Source organism: Callorhinchus milii, unplaced genomic scaffold (genome assembly GCF_018977255.1).
Source record: "Callorhinchus milii isolate IMCB2004 unplaced genomic scaffold, IMCB_Cmil_1.0 Scaffold4, whole genome shotgun sequence".
Classification (NCBI taxonomy): domain Eukaryota; kingdom Metazoa; phylum Chordata; class Chondrichthyes; order Chimaeriformes; family Callorhinchidae; genus Callorhinchus; species Callorhinchus milii.
Genome location: NW_024704745.1, coordinates 20,121,271 through 20,141,288, shown reverse-complemented (window position 1 = coordinate 20,141,288; position 20,018 = coordinate 20,121,271). Strand labels below are relative to the sequence as shown.

The following is a 20,018-nucleotide window of genomic DNA, read 5'->3' as shown; positions in this document are numbered from 1 at the left end:
ATCAGGTTTGATACCCAGCTTTCCTTTCTATTCCACATCCGTTCCCTGAACAGGACTGCTTTTTTCCACCTCCACCCGTATCTCACAACCAACGCAGCCGAAACCCGAGTTCAGGCCTTAGTCGCTTCCCAGCTGGACAAGGCTCCACTGGCGCCCAATTACTAAACGTATCGATTTCAAGATCCTCTCACTTGTTTTCAAATCCCTTCATGCCCTCACACCCCACTACCTATCCGATCTGTTTACCCCCCACTCGACCACCCGATGCCTCCGTTCGGCTGGCCCCAGCCTCCTGTTTGTCCCTTGGCCCTCCACTCCACCATTGGTGGCCGTCACTTCAGCCAGTACACACCAAAACTCTGCAACTCTCTCCCTCAATCCCTCAGCCTTGCCCCCTCCTTCCCCACCTTCAAATCTCACCTGAAGACTTTCCTCTTTGATCGTGCTTACGGTCATCTCTCCCCTCCCTCTCCCCCTGGCTCAGCGGCAGACTGTCAAGTGCTCCAGGACGCTGACCAGCGTGAAGGGTGCTATGTAAATGCAAGTTGTTGTTTTTGGCCAATGATGGGAAGGGTAAAGCACTGACTGTGAGGCCATACTATGCATTCTCGATTTACCAATGTCCATAAATCTTCAGTTCTGAAATAAAGCCAAGCCAACTGCAAAAGACTTCGAAATTCCATTACCATACTCATCAGAAATGATTTTTTNCTGCAAGACCACACATCTGCTTAGTGAAACCAAATGCAGTATTGGATTGGAGTGAATTTGCGGCAATTAAGGAGTTTAGTAGCTGCTTTGCTGCTGGGATGCTATTTTCTCGCAGCTGCTTTTGCTTAATTTTACATCAATAGTTCCAATAAAGGACTAATCTTTTTTCTGATATGGACTGGAGCCCAGAAATAAAACTTATTAAGCCAATGAAAGGAAGCTGTGCATCATCTTCAAAGTTGAATAATAATTATTCAGGAAATGCATGGCAATGTCTTTTGTTCCTAAATCCTTGGGAAACAGTACAAACTGAAGCACACAAAGGATTACTTTTGTTACAGCCACACAGTAGAATAAGCAATACTGATTTTTATGAAACAAGTATTAATGCTTAAACAGCTTTATCAGCTCTTGGAACATGACATGTTTTCCACTTAAATTCTACCCCAGCTGCTTCATTCAAATCAATGAGCAGCAGAAGATGCTCAGAACTGAGGCCAAGCAAAGAAAGGTCAGAAGCAAAGAGGAAGGTTTTAAAGAAGCCCAAAACTGGCAATGCCAAAAACTGAGTGGAGATTCTTTTTTAAGGGAAATTAGCTCTATTGTTGATATACTCTAGAATAAAGGATTTTACCTTTGAGTATATCTTAAACATCCCATCTGAAAAAGATTAAGTTTGCCTATACTCATTTAATTTGGAATGCTTTCAAAAGCTACAAAGAAAAAGAAACATCTGGTTGTTCAAACCCCTGCCCCTCGGCCCTATTCTAATGCACTCGTCCTTTAATCGTACTGAAGTCCTTCTGTCATGCCATAAAGTGTGGGAATGTATATTTGCCATGCAATTCACCATATGGATGGGAGACATTTCTCCAAAGAGAGAAAATGTCTCTGTAAATGTCTCACAGGAACTGATTTAAAGGCTCTGCAAGCACGTTTCTGGCACTCCCTCTGAGTCTAAGCCAAGGAACTCATGTTCTGGGGGAAGGTTGAGGGAGGAATAACGAACTGGGGAAAAAGGAAGCCTTCTGCTCAACTCACTGTCAAGGTTCACACATAATGAGAAGAACAAGAGATCAGTCCCTTTCTTCTCTTTAAATCCACAATCAACTCAAGTTGCTTATTCTTTCAACATTTTTCTCCCCTCAACAACTGGAGGGTTTCAACACCTTTAACCTTCTCCTGAGAGTATAGTTGAACAGTTGCCTGCGAATAACTCGCATAATGATTAGTATTCACGTGTGAGTCTTGACAGTGAGTTGAGTTGGAAGGTTTTCAACTGATATAGTCCTAACCTGGTGTGTAAACCTGTACACGTGCACTTTTCAGGGATCACCAGTTAGCAATTAGAACCCCGGCTACATTTCTATTCCCTCATCCGGATCACTGATTGCAACAAATATACATTTATAAATGGGAAACAGACGCTGGGCTATTGGCTCCATTCCTGCTGAGCTGGTCAAACATTAGACAGTTACCATGAGGCTGTCGATGGGCATTGTTTGGTTTTCAAAGGGCTATCGGAACATCGGTTTCAATGGCCCAACAAATACCAATTAACAACTCTTGTTGAGTGACCAACTTTTTTTTGTTTTGTTTGTTTGAAGGGATTAATACCTCTAGAAAAGCGATCCACCAATTGACTAACAACTGGTTCCTACTTACTGCTAGGTAAACAGAGGCGTGTGGTGTAAGGAAAGTTGCCAACGTTTCACCTGCCTGGGAATCGAACCCAGGTCCTCTCGTTTGCGAGGCGAGTGCTCTAACCACTGAGCTACAGGACTCCAAAGCCTCAGGCTCCACTCCGGTATTCAACACTGATTATCAACAATATTCTGTCTTTGTTGTGTTCGGTGTCCATCACACTGCTGCTTGGTGTCAGGGGTGGAGTTAGAAGGGAGAGTTCAGTAAAGAGGGGAGTGCGGGCATACAGAGAGGGAGAAAAGGAGTCTAAAGGAAGGACTGCTTCAGGAGTCTAATCTAGAAACTGGGAAAGAATAAATTGGGAAAGACTTGAGATGTTTTGAACTGTCGCTGTAAATTAAGAGCCGAAGCAATATCTTCAATAACAGTCATCCTCATTCTTAAAAGCACTTGTATTGAAGATTAAGTGTAAAATCTTATTTTGCTTGAGTATCTGTGGACTCAGTGGAAAAACACTGACGGATTCAGTCCTCATAATTATACTAACCTCTGAATTTGACTGGAAACAAAACTATGTTGATTTGTGTCAACTAAGGATTTAGAATGTAATTGTAATTCCAGACATTTTTACCAAATTAATCACTGCTGAAATAATCCCAGCACCCAATCATTACACTGGTAGTTTATAAAGGACAACCCCATTATACTGTACTTTGAGTCACTTATTGCATGGACATACTGTGGACTCACACTATCCTGGAAGCACAGAACACTTCTAGCACTGACTGTTCAACTTCCTGCACTTGCATGCAACAAATTGCAATTTTTGCACTTCCTTATAACATGGAGTCTGGTCTGAGTTTATTTTTTGGGGTCAGCTGGGTGTCTGACACATATGAAAACCCTTCACCTACACATGGAAATTCCAGAGATGTTTATTGAAATGGAATGCACACTCTCTCCCTAGGAGGAACGCATTCTGCTTAAGTAATACCGGAGAAGTGTTAGGTGCAGGGTAGCAAAAGCCAATGCTTGGGGAACCCAGAGTGTGCACTGGGTCTGAGTTTATAAACCCAAGCTACCACATTATAGTGGGGTCACCCTGTAGTTTCTTCCAACAACACAACTACTTTAAATTCATCATATTTTAGTTGTTAAACCACAATAAATACATCCTAAATAAAACAGTGGCATGTTCAGCAAAAGAAAAGCTAATATCTCAACCAATTCATGTCAGAATCACTCAACATTCTTCTTTCCTCCAGACCATTAAGCACTGAATTGAATTGTAAGATTAAATGTTCAGACATTCAGCAATCTTATTTTCCAATAACTCATCATTTTTTATTGTTTATAATCAAATATCCTGGATGGAAATGAGATAGGAAAATGTGACTCACCTTAATAAGTAAAACAGGTAAATGGGAAAAAATTACAATCGGGTACAATCTATGTATTTTGTAATAAATAAATTCTATTCATACCTTACTTCTAATAATTACAATATCGCCTTCTTTGATGGTCAGCTCATCTTCATTTTGTGCTTCATATGGAAATAATACTTTGCAGTATTCTTTACCTTAAATCAAAACCAGTGCATCATTAAAAATCATTCTGCGGTGCTAACATCAATAACTTTTCAATATTCTCAACTCAATTTACTTCTGTTAATGATGCAACAATCAAGAGTCTATCTCTCGAAAACCACTACATTTTAAGAGAGAGCGCAAGCAGAAGTGAAATCACAGAAACTTGTTAATTTTATAGACCGAAGACTGGAAAGATCTCCTGAAGTTCCAGACGTGTTCCAAAACAATGATTCAGGAAGTGGTATCAATAACATTTTCAACAGGGTTTAGATTATTTAAGAAATCGATTTAGCAAAATAAACTGAACGCTCAAATGTTCTGTTAAACAAATAATTGAAGCAATGGCAAATTAATTGAACATTTTAGGACGCACAACTAAGCCCCAAATATGTAATAAAAAGATCTTGTTTTTCACTTGTTTTAGGAATAGTAGGCAAATAAATCAATTTATTTCAGTATCACACTTACCCTTAGCTCTGCTGTCAGGTTCAGATTTCGACGACTCCTGAGTGGGCATAACTGGAAGTACTTTTTTCGTAGAGGGCTGAAATAAATGAATTATGGAACAAATGACATTGTCCAAAATTCCACCTTCAGTTTCCACAACACCCTTACATACATGATTACATTTATTCATTGCAGCGATATCAATTAGCCAAATAGTGCTCAAGATTCTTCTGTTATCAACTATCATTAGAACTTACATAAGAAGACGATCTACAGTAGCAATTTAGCACATGCTGCACATGCTGATACAGAACCATAAACATTTCCGAGATGGAGATTATTTGGCCAATCATAGTAGTATCATGTTAACTAACCCTTCAAACAAACAACAGAATTTAATTGTGACTGTATGTATTCTTCAAGGGCTGGCATTACGTATGGGATAGAGAGAAAGGCTGGCATTGTGTGGGGAGAGAGACAGAAAGGCTGGCCCTGTGTGTGGAAGCTGACACTGTGTTAGGAGGAGGAAAAGAAAGCAGGGTTGGTACTGTGTAGTACCATGGTCTCAAGTGACAGTACAACAATTTGCATTGAGACAGTGCCCTCCACATAAGTTAACACCTCAGACCACTATACATTGCAGAGGAAAGGGGGAGATGACCTCAGGCATGATCAAAGAAAGAGGTTTGGTGGCAGGATTTAAAGACAGATAAGGGGAAGAGGACAAGGAGGGGGAGACAAAGGGAGTTCTTGAGGTTAGGAGTCACAATTTGAAGTATTAGGCTCTGAGTTGTGCTCTAATCCCATCTGCCTGTTTTTGTGCAGAATAAATCCAGTCATCAATTCCAGGGAAAACAATTGTATTCACATTTGAAGCGGAAATGGCCAAAGTTAAAGACTTAAAGGTAAATTAGGTGAGGTGTGCAGACTTGTGAAATAATTCTAAAAGACAAAGTAGAGGTACTTTGATGGTGCGTATTTTGTCTAGTGGCACAGTGAACCAAATTGCGGGATATGGGTTCATGTTATCACTGTACTAAACTGGGGAGAGGGGTACTTCCCGATTGTCCTCGACAACAGCAACAATTTGCAATTATATAATGCCCTTTATGTGGGGTAGCATTGCGAAATGCCTCACAGTAAAGAATAGGAAGAAAATCTGAGTTGAAAAAGAAGTCGTAGAATTGTGAAAGAGCCTTGGCACAGAATTAGGAGCAAGATGTTCAATTTAATTAAGAAATTTTAGGAACCTTAACAATACCACAATCTAATCTTTTTTCTTAGGAAACAAAGAGTTCTTAAGCACACCATTAATCAAAATAGGAACGTTAATCACAACTTTCAACAATAAAAGTGGTAGAAATATTTGACATAACACCGCAAAATAACCACTATGAAAATAGAGATGTGATTAATTCACAAGGTTATTCTGCAAATTACACAGTTCCAATCCAAATAAAGGATCACAAACCATTTAAGATAGTGGTAGAATTTGCTCATCTCTTATTATAAAACAAATTCTGCATAAAACTATAGCATAAAATTATAATTTTGCTGATGCCAGCAAAAGCTTCATGCAAATTATAGCTGCACATTATTGCCAACGGGGAAAATTTAGGAGCTTTTGATCTAAGTGACCCCTGCTCTCTTCAACATGGTACTCAGGCAGATGTGCACACGCTAGGGGGTCTGCTGATAAACAGTTCTGGCTGTAAGGATCCGCCATGAGGATCTAAACAAAGGACTCAGGATTAATACTAGCCACCAGCAGCACTGTCTTTCCAGTGAAGGACAAATAAACAGTTTAACTGAAGCCTTCAACCGCAACATCAAAGCAATGAAATAAATTATAATGACAGAAATAATGCTGTAAGCCATTGGGAGTGCATTAACGATGCTCAAGCATTATGTAGCCTTGCTAACAACTCAGCAAGCTCCACGACTGAAGCTGAAATGTCTGTAGGATTCAAAGCCAAGAACTGCAATTCCCAATTGTGATAAACAACTTAATAAATATGAATGCACACTGCTGTATGAATAGAAATCCAAATGCAAGTATTATTATTAGTATGGTATTTTATCCATAACACCAGCAGGTGGAAATTTCTGTTGTCTGAAACAGGGGCCGCATTTTCTCCCCAGCATCCATTCTGCCTACCTAATTCTGGAAAGTATTAGTTGCAGGATGGCAAGAGCAAAGGCATGGGGACCCCAGAATGAGTTGGAGCTTTAACCTATTAAAACCGCACAGCTTACCATTTTGAACGTTGTCTGTCAGGCTTCCTACTGCATGTCCAGCTAGCAAATGATACCAGTAAAGGCTGTTGCATTTACGATAGACAGGAACTACATTGCCACTTCCCTATTCTTATTTTTAGATCTTCAACATTTTAGTTTAGTGTAGAGATTTTCTTTTGGTCGGCCGGGTGTCTGACACATGCGGAAACCCATCCCATGCTTAAGAATATCCAAACCAAACTGAGAATTCCGTGCATCCCACCTACACATGGAAATTCCAGAGATAGATGTATGTAGGTGGAATGCATGGAATTCTCAGTTTGGATATTATATATATGTGTGTGTGTATATATATACATATATACACATATATATCGGAACAACATCAAATTACATTGTAGAGTGCCTTTCATGTCAGGAGGAAGTCCCAAACCGCTGATATATTTTAATAAATGGACATATCCATAGATTCCCTATCCGTTATTTGGGATAAATGTCGTTGATTTCTCCCAACCCCGTCGCCAACTGAAATAATTATAATAATAATATTCCTTTCATTTAATACAGCACTCCACTTTGAGTCCTGTAGCTCAGTGGTTAGAGCACTCGCCTTGCAAGCGAGACACCTGGGTTCAATTCCAGGCAGGGCGAAAACTTGGGCAAGCTTCCTTACTCCACATGCCTAATAATAATCCCTCCAAAACAAAATCAATAATAAATTGGTCATTTTCAATCCACGACTGCCTGTGGGACGCTGCTGTGCGTAATTGGCTGCCGCGTTTCGCCTACAAATATATACAGTCAATTCACTGTACAGTCTATTCTGTGAAGTATTTTGAGATGTCTAGAAGAGGTGATAAGGCGCTATATCAAATGCAAGGAATATTATTATTTATTATTATTTTTCACGTCTTCTAAACGTCTTAAAGCGCTTCACAGAATATACTGTAAAGTGAATTGACTGTATATTTGCAGGCGGAACGCAGCAAACGCACAGCAGTGTCCCACAAACAGTCGGGGATTGAAGTGACCAATTTTATTATTGTTTTTGTTTCCTTGAGGGATTATTATCCAGTTTATGGAGTAAGGAAACTTGCCCAAGGTTTCACGTTGCCGGGAATCGAACCCAGGTCTCTTGCTTGCGAGGCGAGTGCTCTAACCACTGAGCTACAGGACTCCTACCAATAATTGTTTCCTATGGGAGGAAGAAGAGGTAGGAAGAGATAATAGACCTAATTTGTGTGATTATACAAACCAGATTTCTTACATAAATAGTACGATTTTGAAATTTGCAGCAATCAAGACCAGCTTTTTGCATTTGGAATTTTTTTTGTTGCCAATGAAAGACCTAAATGTAGTCCTATAAAAGGCCAGGAAGCAAACTTTCAGGATTTGAAAGTCAGCAGTTTAGAGGGAGGTTTCACTCAAAAATTAGAATCATTATTGGAACAATAACAGTGGTTTGTGAATTGTACAAATTGGAAACCAAATAGGATCAAGCCTATGAAATTGTTGGCTAAACAGAATCACTTCTTTATAGGTCTTAGTTTTATTCCAACCTTTTTTTTTAAACACATTGCAAATAGAATTTAAATCATCTCGAAGATGTGTATCGCAAGGATTATTTTTATTATTATATATTTTGTATAATTTGGACAATAATTTCAATAATTTCCCGGGCAGGGCAAAACATTGGGCAAGTTTCCTTATTCGTGAACATGCTTCTGTTTTCCTAGCAGTAAGTAGGAACCCGATTGTTAGTCAATTGGCGGATTGCTTTTCTGGGGGAAATAATCCCTTTTTAAAAAATATTTGGTCACTCAATCGATGACTGTCTGTGGGACACTGCTGTGTTTCGCCCACAAAATTCACTTTACAGAATATTCTGTGAAGCGCTTTGAGACGTCTTGAAGATGTGATAATGCGCTATATCTTATGGAAAGATTTTTTAAAATATATACTTCATATAAATGTGGAGCCATGTAAAGCATATGTATACCATTATACGACACAAAAAACTGCAAGAAAATCTGTAATAGAAACTCACCATAATTACCTAGCCATTTAGCTATTAAGAATGCTTCTAATGTAATATTTTATAATAATCCTTGCATTTGTTATAGTGCATTTCACATCAGACAATCTCAAAGTGCTTCACAGGGATTACTGTAAAGGTTTTGAGGTGAATTGTTTTCCAATTCTGCATTCTAATTTAGTTTTATCCAAATGTGAACAGGTCATGCAATAACCCATTTCCAAAAGAATCTAAATTTTGAAAAGAACTAACTTAACAAGTATGTTTAAAATCAGAATCTAATGGATTAAAGTTATTCAGAATGCATGAGTAATTTTCACCATACTCATTTAAAAAGCAATCCAAAATCAGAGAAACAAAACTCTAATGGAGCGGAGCAAAACCGAGTAAAGGCTTAGAGATGTAGTTTTCAACATGTTCATTTTGAACCTAAATTAGGGAAATGCTTAACAAATCACACAAAACTTAATGGAATACCTCAAAAAGCATTGTTAGTGACCTACATCTAAGAGTATCACTAAACAAAACTGAATTAATTCCCTTCACTTTATTGTGAACGAAATTCTCAACTCTTCCCTCCACATACTACAGATTATTCTGAGCTCTGTAGCTCGCGTCCTCTCCCACACAGGCTCCGCAATCACCACCACCCTTGCCCGGCTCGACTGGTTCCCCATCTCCCAAAGAATCCCTCGTTCTCACCTTCATGGTCTTGCTCATCCCGACCTCACCCACCTCCTAACCCCATATCAGCCTGTCTGCTGCCTCCGCTCGGCAGACACCTGCCAACTTCAGGTCCCCCGCACTTCCCGCCCCACCATTGGTGGTCGGGCATTCAGCATCTCTGCTCCCAAACTCTGGAGCCCTACCCCACAATCCACCCCCTTACCCCCTTCTCTTGTCTCCTTCAAGTCCCGTCTAAAGGCTTTCCTCTTCATCCGTGCCTTTGGCCACTGCCCTCCACCCCTCCTGACCTCAACTCCTAGCTCAGGTTCAAAACCTGATAGTCCAGCATCCTAGGATGCTTTCCAACGTGAAGGGTGCTATACAACTGTAATTTGTTGTTGTTGTTTATATGGACAGTAAAAATGAATAAATTCAATTACAGGGAAATCCATTATAACGCGGTCACTTTTGCTGTCTCTGACCCCTGGGTCAAACTTCCTGTGCGTATATGCAATGTGGAAGAAATGCCTTCCTTTGAAGTGACTACAGCAGAGTTTCCTTCGCAGGAAATGATGTTAGAGGTGCTTCCTGCACACAGTCACATCAGTAACTCTTCCTGTATACAACATTAACAGCAACTCGACATTCCGCTAAGTTGGGTCATGACCCAACTGTGCAGCGCCTTGGGACGTCCTCCTGACGTGAAAGGCGCTTTATAAATGGAATCTTGTTGTTGTTGTTGTTGTAAGCAGCTATGTCTGGTCATGGAAAGTACCAAAAGCCAGTGTACCGCATGTCTGATATAGGATGGGTTTTATACACTCTGCCTATCAATGCTCTAAATAGAGTACATGGGATCTACACACAGTAATTCTGTAGTGCTCAACACCCATAAGTGTTAATGGTATCGACAATAATTTCAATGAATTCTGTAACAAAATAAGAACTTCGGGTATATCATAATTTGCAAATAGATTAAAAATATTGCAATATTTAAAAATCCAGCAATAAGCAGTTTGTCATAAATTGCATTTGCTAAAGTAATAGATTCTGTAAAGGAGCAGTTTCAGCAAACAAATAAACTGCATGTAAACTTAACATAGCACCAGAAGTATCAGGTTATGTTCAGAGAAAGTCCCAGGCTGAGACCACTATCCCTAATATGTACATTTAGGTTATGTACTATGTACTAGGGTAGTACCTAATATGTACATTTTCAGTTTTACTGCAGATCGGGAACTATTATTGGAGTCAAATTACTGGTCTCACTGTTTCAGGCAACAAGTTATTCAAAACATACCAAACATGTAGCTCAAAAGATTAAACAAAAGGTCTGCTTCTATTCTACATTATTTCACAGATATTATTGTATTTTCTACAAATTATTGAAAAAAAACTGCTTAATTTCAAATTAAGATCTTAGAATTAGAACATGTGGAAAGTTTCAACTGCAGCATAAAAATTATTACCAGACACAGTGTAACATATGGTGAATTAAAGGGCAACTCAAAATACTGTACAACACAACTGAATTCACTGAGACCTTTTACCTCAGATATTTTTCTGTAATCATCAGCTTACAACTAATTTCTAGAATTTACGAGATCACATTATATAACTAAAAATAACAATCAATACACTGGAAACATTTTACCTTCATTATACCAGAATTCTACTTCAAATTTGCAAGGCAGTTAATTGATCTACCGAAACCTAAACTAATATACCACAAGGCTGTAAAACGCATCATACGTCGAGTCACTTAAAATCACGAGTTTCTCTCTTGTAAGGGGAAGTGGCTATTCTAGTTTTTAATGCTGTGCCATTATGAAAGTGCCAGAGAAGAAACCATGCTTTGTATAAAACCTGTGTGTTAGCTGAAAGGGTATTTTTATGCCCATTATATAAAACTCAATAATGTAATATTAGACTGGTACATAAGTGATTTCTATGAAGGTAAGAATAGTTAAGACGTAAAAAGTGTCTTAAACCCAAAAAGCTGATTCCGTTTGATTTTAACCCTGTGAACCTGCTCTCTGCAGAAACAGGTCAAAAGTGTCTTGTGATTCCATTTCTATTTCAGTATCATTTCTTGATAACTATTAGTCACCTATCAACATTTGGTTAAAAAAGTTCCATCTAATTTCCCCCTTTACTTCCTATGTTTAAATATACAAGGGAACACAATTATAGTCTGTCCCAGCAGAGTGCTGTCTCACTTAAGAGAGACCACCTACTGAAAACTAGGTTGTCAGATTGAAGCCAACATCACCTCCTGGACATTACATGCAAGCCCTGCACAGGAAGTATTGTTAAAGTGACTTGATGTGTATGTGAGTTCTGAACAGTCAAGGCACAACTGATGTCACTTCATGAACGTCAGCAGCAACCTGACTTTTCAGGCTTCGCTTATAATGTGGCCTCTGAGTTATTAAGATGAAGAGGATCCCATTATAATGCAGTATCAACTGGTATTCAAACCTTTTGCATGTGCGTGGCTGCTTCATTTAACACACATACATGTCTTTTGGTTCCTTGCTATCCACCCTGAGGGTAGAAAATCATTTTTCTCCTTACTGGAGCCCCTTTGCCTCACCCCTTCCCTCACCTCATTCAAGGTCTGTCTCAAGACCTTCCTCTTTGTAGCTTCAGTCACCATCCCCCCAACCCCACCCTCCATGGTCCAACCTTGAGCTCGGATGCAAACTCTAGACTTTCCAGCACCTTGGGACATCCTCTCGACATGAAAGACCCTATATAAATGCAATTTGTTGTTGTTGGAAGTCCAATGTTAGCAACCTGTGCTAAACAAAATGGCCAATTATACTGCTGTGATGTCACTCCTTGTTTTGCGCATGTGTATCCAAAAAAACAAGTGTCGTTGGCATGGACCCGATGACCAAGAAGTCAGCCAATTTCTTGTAGCACAGGAAACAGTCAGCGCACAGTGATACTGATTATTGTGCCTACCTATTGCGTTTTGATTTTATAGATCCCAAACACCATTACAACAAGGCTCCAATGTGATATACAGAAAAAACAAGAAATTACCTTATCAATGGGGTTATCAAGCTCTATTTCCATGGATCGCGGTCTTAGTTTGATCGCTTTATCTTTGAAAATGTCTCCAAAGCCAAATCCTTTTATTTTTTTTGGCTGAATTTCTGTCACTGCAGAACCATTTGCTCCTTCTGTTTTTCCACTGTGCCCATCTGTACCATCCTGTTCAGGACTTCCTTTTTCCTTTACATCTGAAAGAAGATTGAAAGTTTTCCTTAGCCCTTATAAGCTTTTGATCAGATGCTAAAAAGCTTTCCATTTCTAATGTAAAGACTGCATCAAGTAATCCTAGGTTAATATGAGATAGCAGTTTAAGCACTGTAAGCAATGTCCTAATTGACAAGAGTAACATTTTAACAAACATCTTTTAATTTAGTATTAATTTTTTTCTTCTGTTTGACAATTGTGTCCCATTTTATAGAAATTACCAGAATTATAGTGTTGCATTACATATTAAAAGATTTAAAACACCTCTCTAACAATTCTCTTTGAAACAGCAATGGGAATACAGATCCACATTAGATTTAGAAACCTCAGTTACATTGTCATTCTTCATATGCCAGTATGGATAACGAATACTATAGGAGAAAGTCTCAAATAGCTTTACAGAGACTGAGTGGGAGCCCACTTGAGAGAGAACGGGAAAGTGGCCAACAGCCACTTTCCCATTCTCTTTAGCTTTTGAAAAAGATAGGAAAGGGGCTAAGCGAAGGGTTTTAGGTGAGATGCAGAGGGTTGGGATAAAGTGGCGTAAATGAGGGCTTTGGCTATGCTGGTTCGAAGTAGTGGCAAAGCTGGATGATGTTGGGGAGATGAAAGAAAGTAGTATTGACAGAGCGACGATGAAAGCCAACAACTAAAAGTACCACATTCAAATTAAATTCTACTCTTATCCATCATAAAATGTGACACCAGAGAAACAGATCATTCAGTTCAAGTCTGTTGCATTGGTGCTTTTCTCCACATGGGGTTTGTACTCTAATTCTACACTCTCACCTCACCAAACCCTTTAATATTTTTTTGTACGTGGACATTTTCTACTAATGGCCAAGGGATAACAATTAGGAATGACAACTCTAGTGGACCACCAGTTGAGTGGTCCCAAGACCAAATATAGTTCCAATTAGAGTTCAGGGATTATATGTGAAACTTTCCTGTTCTGTTGGATCACTTTAACCCTGGGCAGCAAATATGTAACTGAGCTACTAGAAAGTCAATTTATTTTAATAAAACCTTATTTATACCACAGTTTTGAGAAACTAACAATACTGACTGTTGGGTCTTTATTAATGACCCCTGGTACTATTAAAAGCTTAGTTTAATTTCAAATGCACGAATATATACCCATTCAGTAATGGCTGTAAAATGTGAAACAAACAGATTTGAAAAAAGGCAAGTTCAGATCGAAGCTCAAGTGACACCTAATTGAATCAAATAGATATTGCAATAATAGAATTAGAGGTTAATAGCAAACTGTGCGGTTTATAGCTTTTATTTCCAAAAGCCCTTAAAAACTGGTCATTATGTTTCCACTATCAACCTCAAGTCAATATCTTTCCTCCCTTCCCACCTTTCACACCAATGCTTGTCATTCATGTACAAGTGCCCAGTCGTTACATTTTACCATTTGTAGCACTTTGAGACATTTGATATTCTGGGCATAATATCAAATACAAGATTATCATTACAACAGAACTGAATAATTAGGCTTGACTGAATTTAGATGGATAATACTGACATTAATTTGACCTTTTTGGGGGAGGTTTGTGTGATATTTAGCAAGCTACAAAAATGGTTGACTTTTGAGTCATATAGTCACTATGGGAGGCCCTTTCTGTGGCCTGTTCATGCTCACTGTGCAGATAGTTTTGGTAATATCAGTAAAAGAAGTGAGAAAGTCTTCTAAGGAAACTGTTTATGTCTTAAGATGGACTAGGAGAATAATCTTTGCACTGATATACCACCTATAATGTTGAAAAGTCTCAAACCACTTTAGATGTAGTTATTGTTAACTGTGGTGACTGTATTAATAGGCAAGTGGGGCAGCCAAATTGTACACACAAATGTTCCACAAACAGGTATAAAGTGAAAGACTCATTTAATGTGAGGATTGTTGGTCGGGATTCTGAAAGAAATTGCCACACTTTTTGAATATTGCCACTGGATCTTTAATGTCCATCTGATCTAATTTTAACATCTTACTCAAAGGACAGCACCTCCAACAATGCAAGTGCTCTCTCCCAGTACTGCACTAGAGTGTCAACCTGGACTATGAGCTCATTTCTCAAAATAGAGCTTTGAATTCACAATCTTCTGACTGACAGGTGACAACACTACCAACTAAGCCAAGCTGTCAATTCCTTTTGCTTGGTTTTACATCTCCAGTGTGGCAAACTCTTTCAAATTTTACATCCGCATGGACAAGCATACAAAGGCACAGATATTAATATGATGGGTCGAATGGCCTCCTGTGGTTTTGTAAATATCTGTAGTTCTTTGGTGACATTAAAAAAGGTATATTTTTTCAAAGGCCTTTATGGCTGTCCTCGATAACAAATATTGATCAGGAAGCAGCATTCATCTTCCAAGTAGGGATATAATCCCACTCCCTATGGAGACACTGTTACTACAGAAATTTCACCATTTAACACCGCGTGGGTGGCATTAATTTCTTCAGAATTCCTGAGCTAAATTACAGAGAATCTATATTGCACTTTTGAAAGGAAAATAAGTAGATAGAAGAATTATGAGGAATCTATGTGAGGCTGGAATATATTTTTCCAAGCATTTGAGACATCATCCAAGGATAAGTTGTTTTTCATTGAGTAGAAATTTTTGAAATGGACTATTTCCATACATTTAGCTAAATGCCATCTCCCAGTATACACACATATTAAATTCAACATCTACTTTTCTGGATTCATTCTACTCTTGGAATTCATCAATATGTACATGATGTTCACAAAGTCCTGTTCCCCTCTCTATTTTTCTCTTAAAAGTGAAATTTATTTTTTTGTTCCAGATGAGTCGAGTATAACAATGTCTGATACAAGTAACTTCCTCGTCACTCCATCCATGTTATGGAAGATGTCACACCGAATATGGCGACGGATCATTAGATGCCATGAAAATGATGGCACTTACACCAATCCTCTGGACTTCTAAATGCAGTTAAACACTTGTACTGAATACAATTAAGTATTTCTAAACACAATTATCATTCTTCCACATGTTTCAGTTGTTGATCAGTGCACTGTACAAAAATAAATTGGGAGAACAGGACTTTATGAACACCATGTGGTCAATTCATCCTAGTTAAGAGTTGAAACAATGATTGGTGCTAATTACAAAGTGCCACTTTATATAGGGAATGTATGATTTTGGTCCATATCCCTCCCATTTTCTCTTGACAACTGCTGTGCTATCCATCTAAATTTACAATGATAATAATCCTTGCATTTGATATAGTGCCTTAAAATGTCTTTGAGTACTGTAAAGTGAATTGACTGTATATTTTGTGGGCGAAACGTGACAGCCAATTGCACACAGCAGTGTCCCACAAACAGTCGTAGATTGAGTGACCAAATTATTTTAATTTATTTTGAAGGAATTATTACCTCCAGAAAAGTGATCCCCAAATCAACTAACAACTGGGTTCCTACTTACTGCTAGGTAATCAGAGGCATGGGGAGTTAGGAAACTTGCCCAACGTTTCGCTCTGCTGGGAATCAAACCCAGGTCTCTCGCTTGCAAGGCGAATGTTCTAACCACCGAGCTACACGACTCCACAAAATATTAACACGACGCTGTGAAAGAACTAAAGTGCTGATTGATCCAGCCAATTAATAGACTATATGGGGTCCAGAGACCTTTTGCACATTTTTACTGAAACCTTTTACAGAGATTTTAGCTTGGCTTAGTTTGTAGTTTCTTGCCTCTACTTTCAACACAACCAAAAACAGGTTCTGATGTCTCAAAACTGACAACTTTTAAAAATTAATAAAGGCTGATTTGCTCTCAGCAAGAATCTAGCCATGGGAGAAAAGTGAGCTTATGGGAAAACAAGGACAACTTTATGGAGGAAGCTTATCTGCCTCCGCTTAATACACTTGCTCCCTTACTAAATGGCTGCAGATGTATATTTCAGGGCCTTAAATCCATTGGGGAAGAAGATAAAACTTCCTTTACCAATTTCTCAGTTTTCAAATAATCTATTTCTGTTGGTTTATGGTAGACAAACAAAATATGAATAAAAAATTTTGCTTGAACGTACGCATTTTTAATCCAGTATCTTCTTGAGTGTTGGTCATTTCCTCTTGTTCATCTGCAAATGATGTAATGAAATTTGAGGGAAACATTCCAGTTTTTCCATTGAGGACCCCTTCCCACCAGCCTTCTTCGACCTTAAATAAAACATACGCAACACGAGTTAAATCATTTACAATTTTAGAATTCAACAATGTCCCATAATTACCAAATTATCTTGGAATAAATGCATTTTTAATGACATCAACAAGAAACGATTAATTGAGTAGGATGGCCTCAGGATGGGAATGTAATTCTATACTCTTATACCAAACTGTAATTGGAAGTTAAGTATGTTCAGTGACCTAAACAGAAATGCTGTGGTTGGAAAATAGTGGTTATACCAAGGAGTTCAAATTTCAGCACAACAGTTTGTATGATTAATTCTTGTAACCACAGTGCATCAAGCACAATTGTGGTCCACTATTAAGAGAAAATCACCCCCAACCTTTAGTTTACTTACATGTCAATTTCTGCTTTTTGTTTAAAAAACATAGAATGAAAAGTACACAATTGCTATTACTGTTTGGTTAACACATTCTGGCATTTGATAGCTGGTAGTACATTGTGAAAAAGGAATGAAATTCGAGAATCACTTTTAATTCTTACATGTGACATAGTGCTTTTCACGTTAGGATGCTGCCTCAAAGTGCTTTGCTGGATGTACTGTAAAGTCTAGTGACTGTGTATTTTTGTAGGCTAACACACCGTGAATGTCCCACGAATGTCCCGTGAATGATCAAGCATCTTTACAAAGCAAACACCCAGCATTCGCATGGAGTATTTATAATTGAACTAATGTATTTAGCTTGCAGTCCTGATGTCTAAATGACTAACAATAATGCTGGAACTCAAAGATGATGAAGATAGTTAACAAAAACACCATCAATATAAATAAGTATAGATAAACAAAAATCAAGAAAAAACAATATATATTCCTTGCCTGCCTGGACAGAGTGGGGTATAATAATGATAATAATTCTTGCATTTAATATAACCCCTTATCATGTCTTTGAGATGTCGCAAAGCGCTTCACAGAATATATTGTAAATTAAATTGGCTGTATATTTTGTGGGTGAAACTAGACTGTATATGTCATTGGTCTAACTCTTGTAAAACATTGTTAATTTGTTCCTATGTTCATGATAGCTATAAAATAATGTGGGTTTAAGCCCCAGATCAGCACTTTAACTTCACAGTCTAGATAAAAATGTAGTGCCAGGGTACACTAGATAGTCAGAGGAGTCACCTCGGATGAAATATTAAACTAAGGTTCCATCTGCCTATTCAGGTGTATGCTGAAGATCCCATGGCATTATTCGAAAGATCAGGGAGCTTCTTCGGTATCCTGGCCAACAGATAAAATTGGTCAATCACTCCCCAGCTATTTTTGAGACACTATTGAGAGCAAATTAGCTGGCTTATTTACCTGCAACACACTACATTTTACAGTAAATCCTGTCAAGAACTTTGAAATTTTTGGATAACCTGCTAAGCTACTTTATCAAGTAGAAGCATGCTAATATCTCCTCAAACAGGAGGCTAGCAGGTTCCTGAGAATAATTTCACTGAAGGATTTAGATAGCAAGACAGCGGTAAATTGGATCTTTGTGAAGCTTCCAGCTGTTATTAGAACCTGGAGATAAGCTTTCAGCTTGGTTAATACTCCAGAAGAATCGTGTTTTATAAAGTACTGTGAAGTTTAAGGGCTGCAACTGCCCTGACCAACATTCAGAGCGACACTGTATTCTAGGTTAGCATGCAATAAAACTACATTTTATTGATGGGTTAAAATCACTAAAGCTTGAGCAATTAAAGAAATAATAATAATCCTTGCATTTGAAGTAGCGCCTTATCACGTCTTCGAGACGTCTCAAAGAGCTTCACAGAGTATACTGCAAAGTGAATTGACTGTATATTTTTTGGGCGAAACACGGCAGCCAATTGCACACAGCAGTGTCCCACAAACAGTCGTGGATTGAGTGACCAATTTTTTTTTAATTTTTGAAGGGATTATTACCCCCAGAAAAGCGATCCGCCAATTGACTAACAACTGGATTCCTATTTACTGCTAGGTAAACAGAGGTGCGTGGAATAAGGAAATTTGCCCAACATTCACCCTGCCAGGAATCAAATCCAGGTCCTTTCGCTTGGGAGGCAAGTGGTCTAACCACTGAGCTACAGGACTCTACAAATGTCAGTCTATTTCATAGAACTGAATAACTTATGACATAAAAAAACGCTATATATATTATGTATATTGTTATTGTTTAAGCCTTAAAAAGAGACTGGGTATAATTTCTCTGCTCATAAAAAGTGTTTGAAAAACCAAGGAAAGTTTTGTCAACACACAATGCAGTCATGGACGTCAGATAATTTGCATGAGACCAAATTGAAAGCTCCTCTCCCTTCCTAAGAATAAAACCTATTCCAAACTTGTTTTTAAAAAAAAAACACACAAAAACAGTGCCCACATAAACATGCAAGCTTTTGAAAATGGAACATGTAAATGAAAGAGTTGCAACATAATTGCAGTTTAAGGAAAGAGTTGAGACCAGTTTGATTTAACAGTATTCCTAAAACCATATACATTGAGCTTGCTGTATGCAATGCACTATTTTTGTTCATCTTATAGATCTAACTCATCCAAAACTAGCATTATGATTAATTCTTACTGAACTTTAAGCTACCGGTTTGTGGAGCCAAATGCACCATTCTTGGATTTTTGGGTAAGAATAGCAATCCAGAATCTGCATCATGAAAGGGACACAACCTGGCAGATAATCTCATACCTCAAATTAGCTGGATAAATGAGTAGATTTAGACCAAACTAAGTTCTACTATGGTACAAATAGCAACTAGTTCAGTTAAAGACTCATATAGTAGCATGCAAGTTGAACTAGACTTTCTTCAAAAGAACAATACTAGGCATCAGTCTGGCTCAATTGGCAGCACTCCAGCCTCTGATTTGGAAGGTTGTGAATTCAACACTACCCATGTCAGGAATTTGAATATAGTCTAGACTGACACTCCAATGCAGTGGTGCAGATACATTGTTGGAGGTACCATTCTTCAGATGAGACATTAAACCGAGGTCCCATCTGCCACGTCACTATTCGAAAAGAGCAGAATTTTTCTGGTGCCGTAGCCAATAATCCCCCAAATAAAAGTCATCATTCACTTCAATGGTTATTTATCGGACGTTGCTGGGCATAAATTGGCTGCTGTGTTTGCCTACAAAATACAGTTACTACACTTTACAGTAAATCCTGTGAAGGGCTTTGAAACATCCTCCCAAAGGGAAAGGCGCTATGATAACTGCA

General features: G+C 38.4%; 1 protein-coding gene across 9 annotated transcripts in view; it reads right to left on the bottom strand.

The window, feature by feature from the left end:
• sh3kbp1 (SH3-domain kinase binding protein 1) overlaps positions 1–20,018 on the bottom strand; it is a 100,351-nt gene that overhangs the window by 29,334 nt on the left and 50,999 nt on the right. For all 9 annotated transcript variants that reach the window (XM_042333877.1, XM_042333881.1, XM_042333879.1 and 6 more), the window contains 4 exons: positions 16,664–16,793; positions 12,382–12,581; positions 4,413–4,488; positions 3,840–3,934 (listed from right to left, as the gene is read on the bottom strand). In XM_042333877.1, coding sequence (XP_042189811.1) covers positions 3,840–3,934; positions 4,413–4,488; positions 12,382–12,581; positions 16,664–16,793 — 501 coding nt within the window. The remainder of the gene's footprint in view (positions 1–3,839; positions 3,935–4,412; positions 4,489–12,381; positions 12,582–16,663; positions 16,794–20,018) is intronic.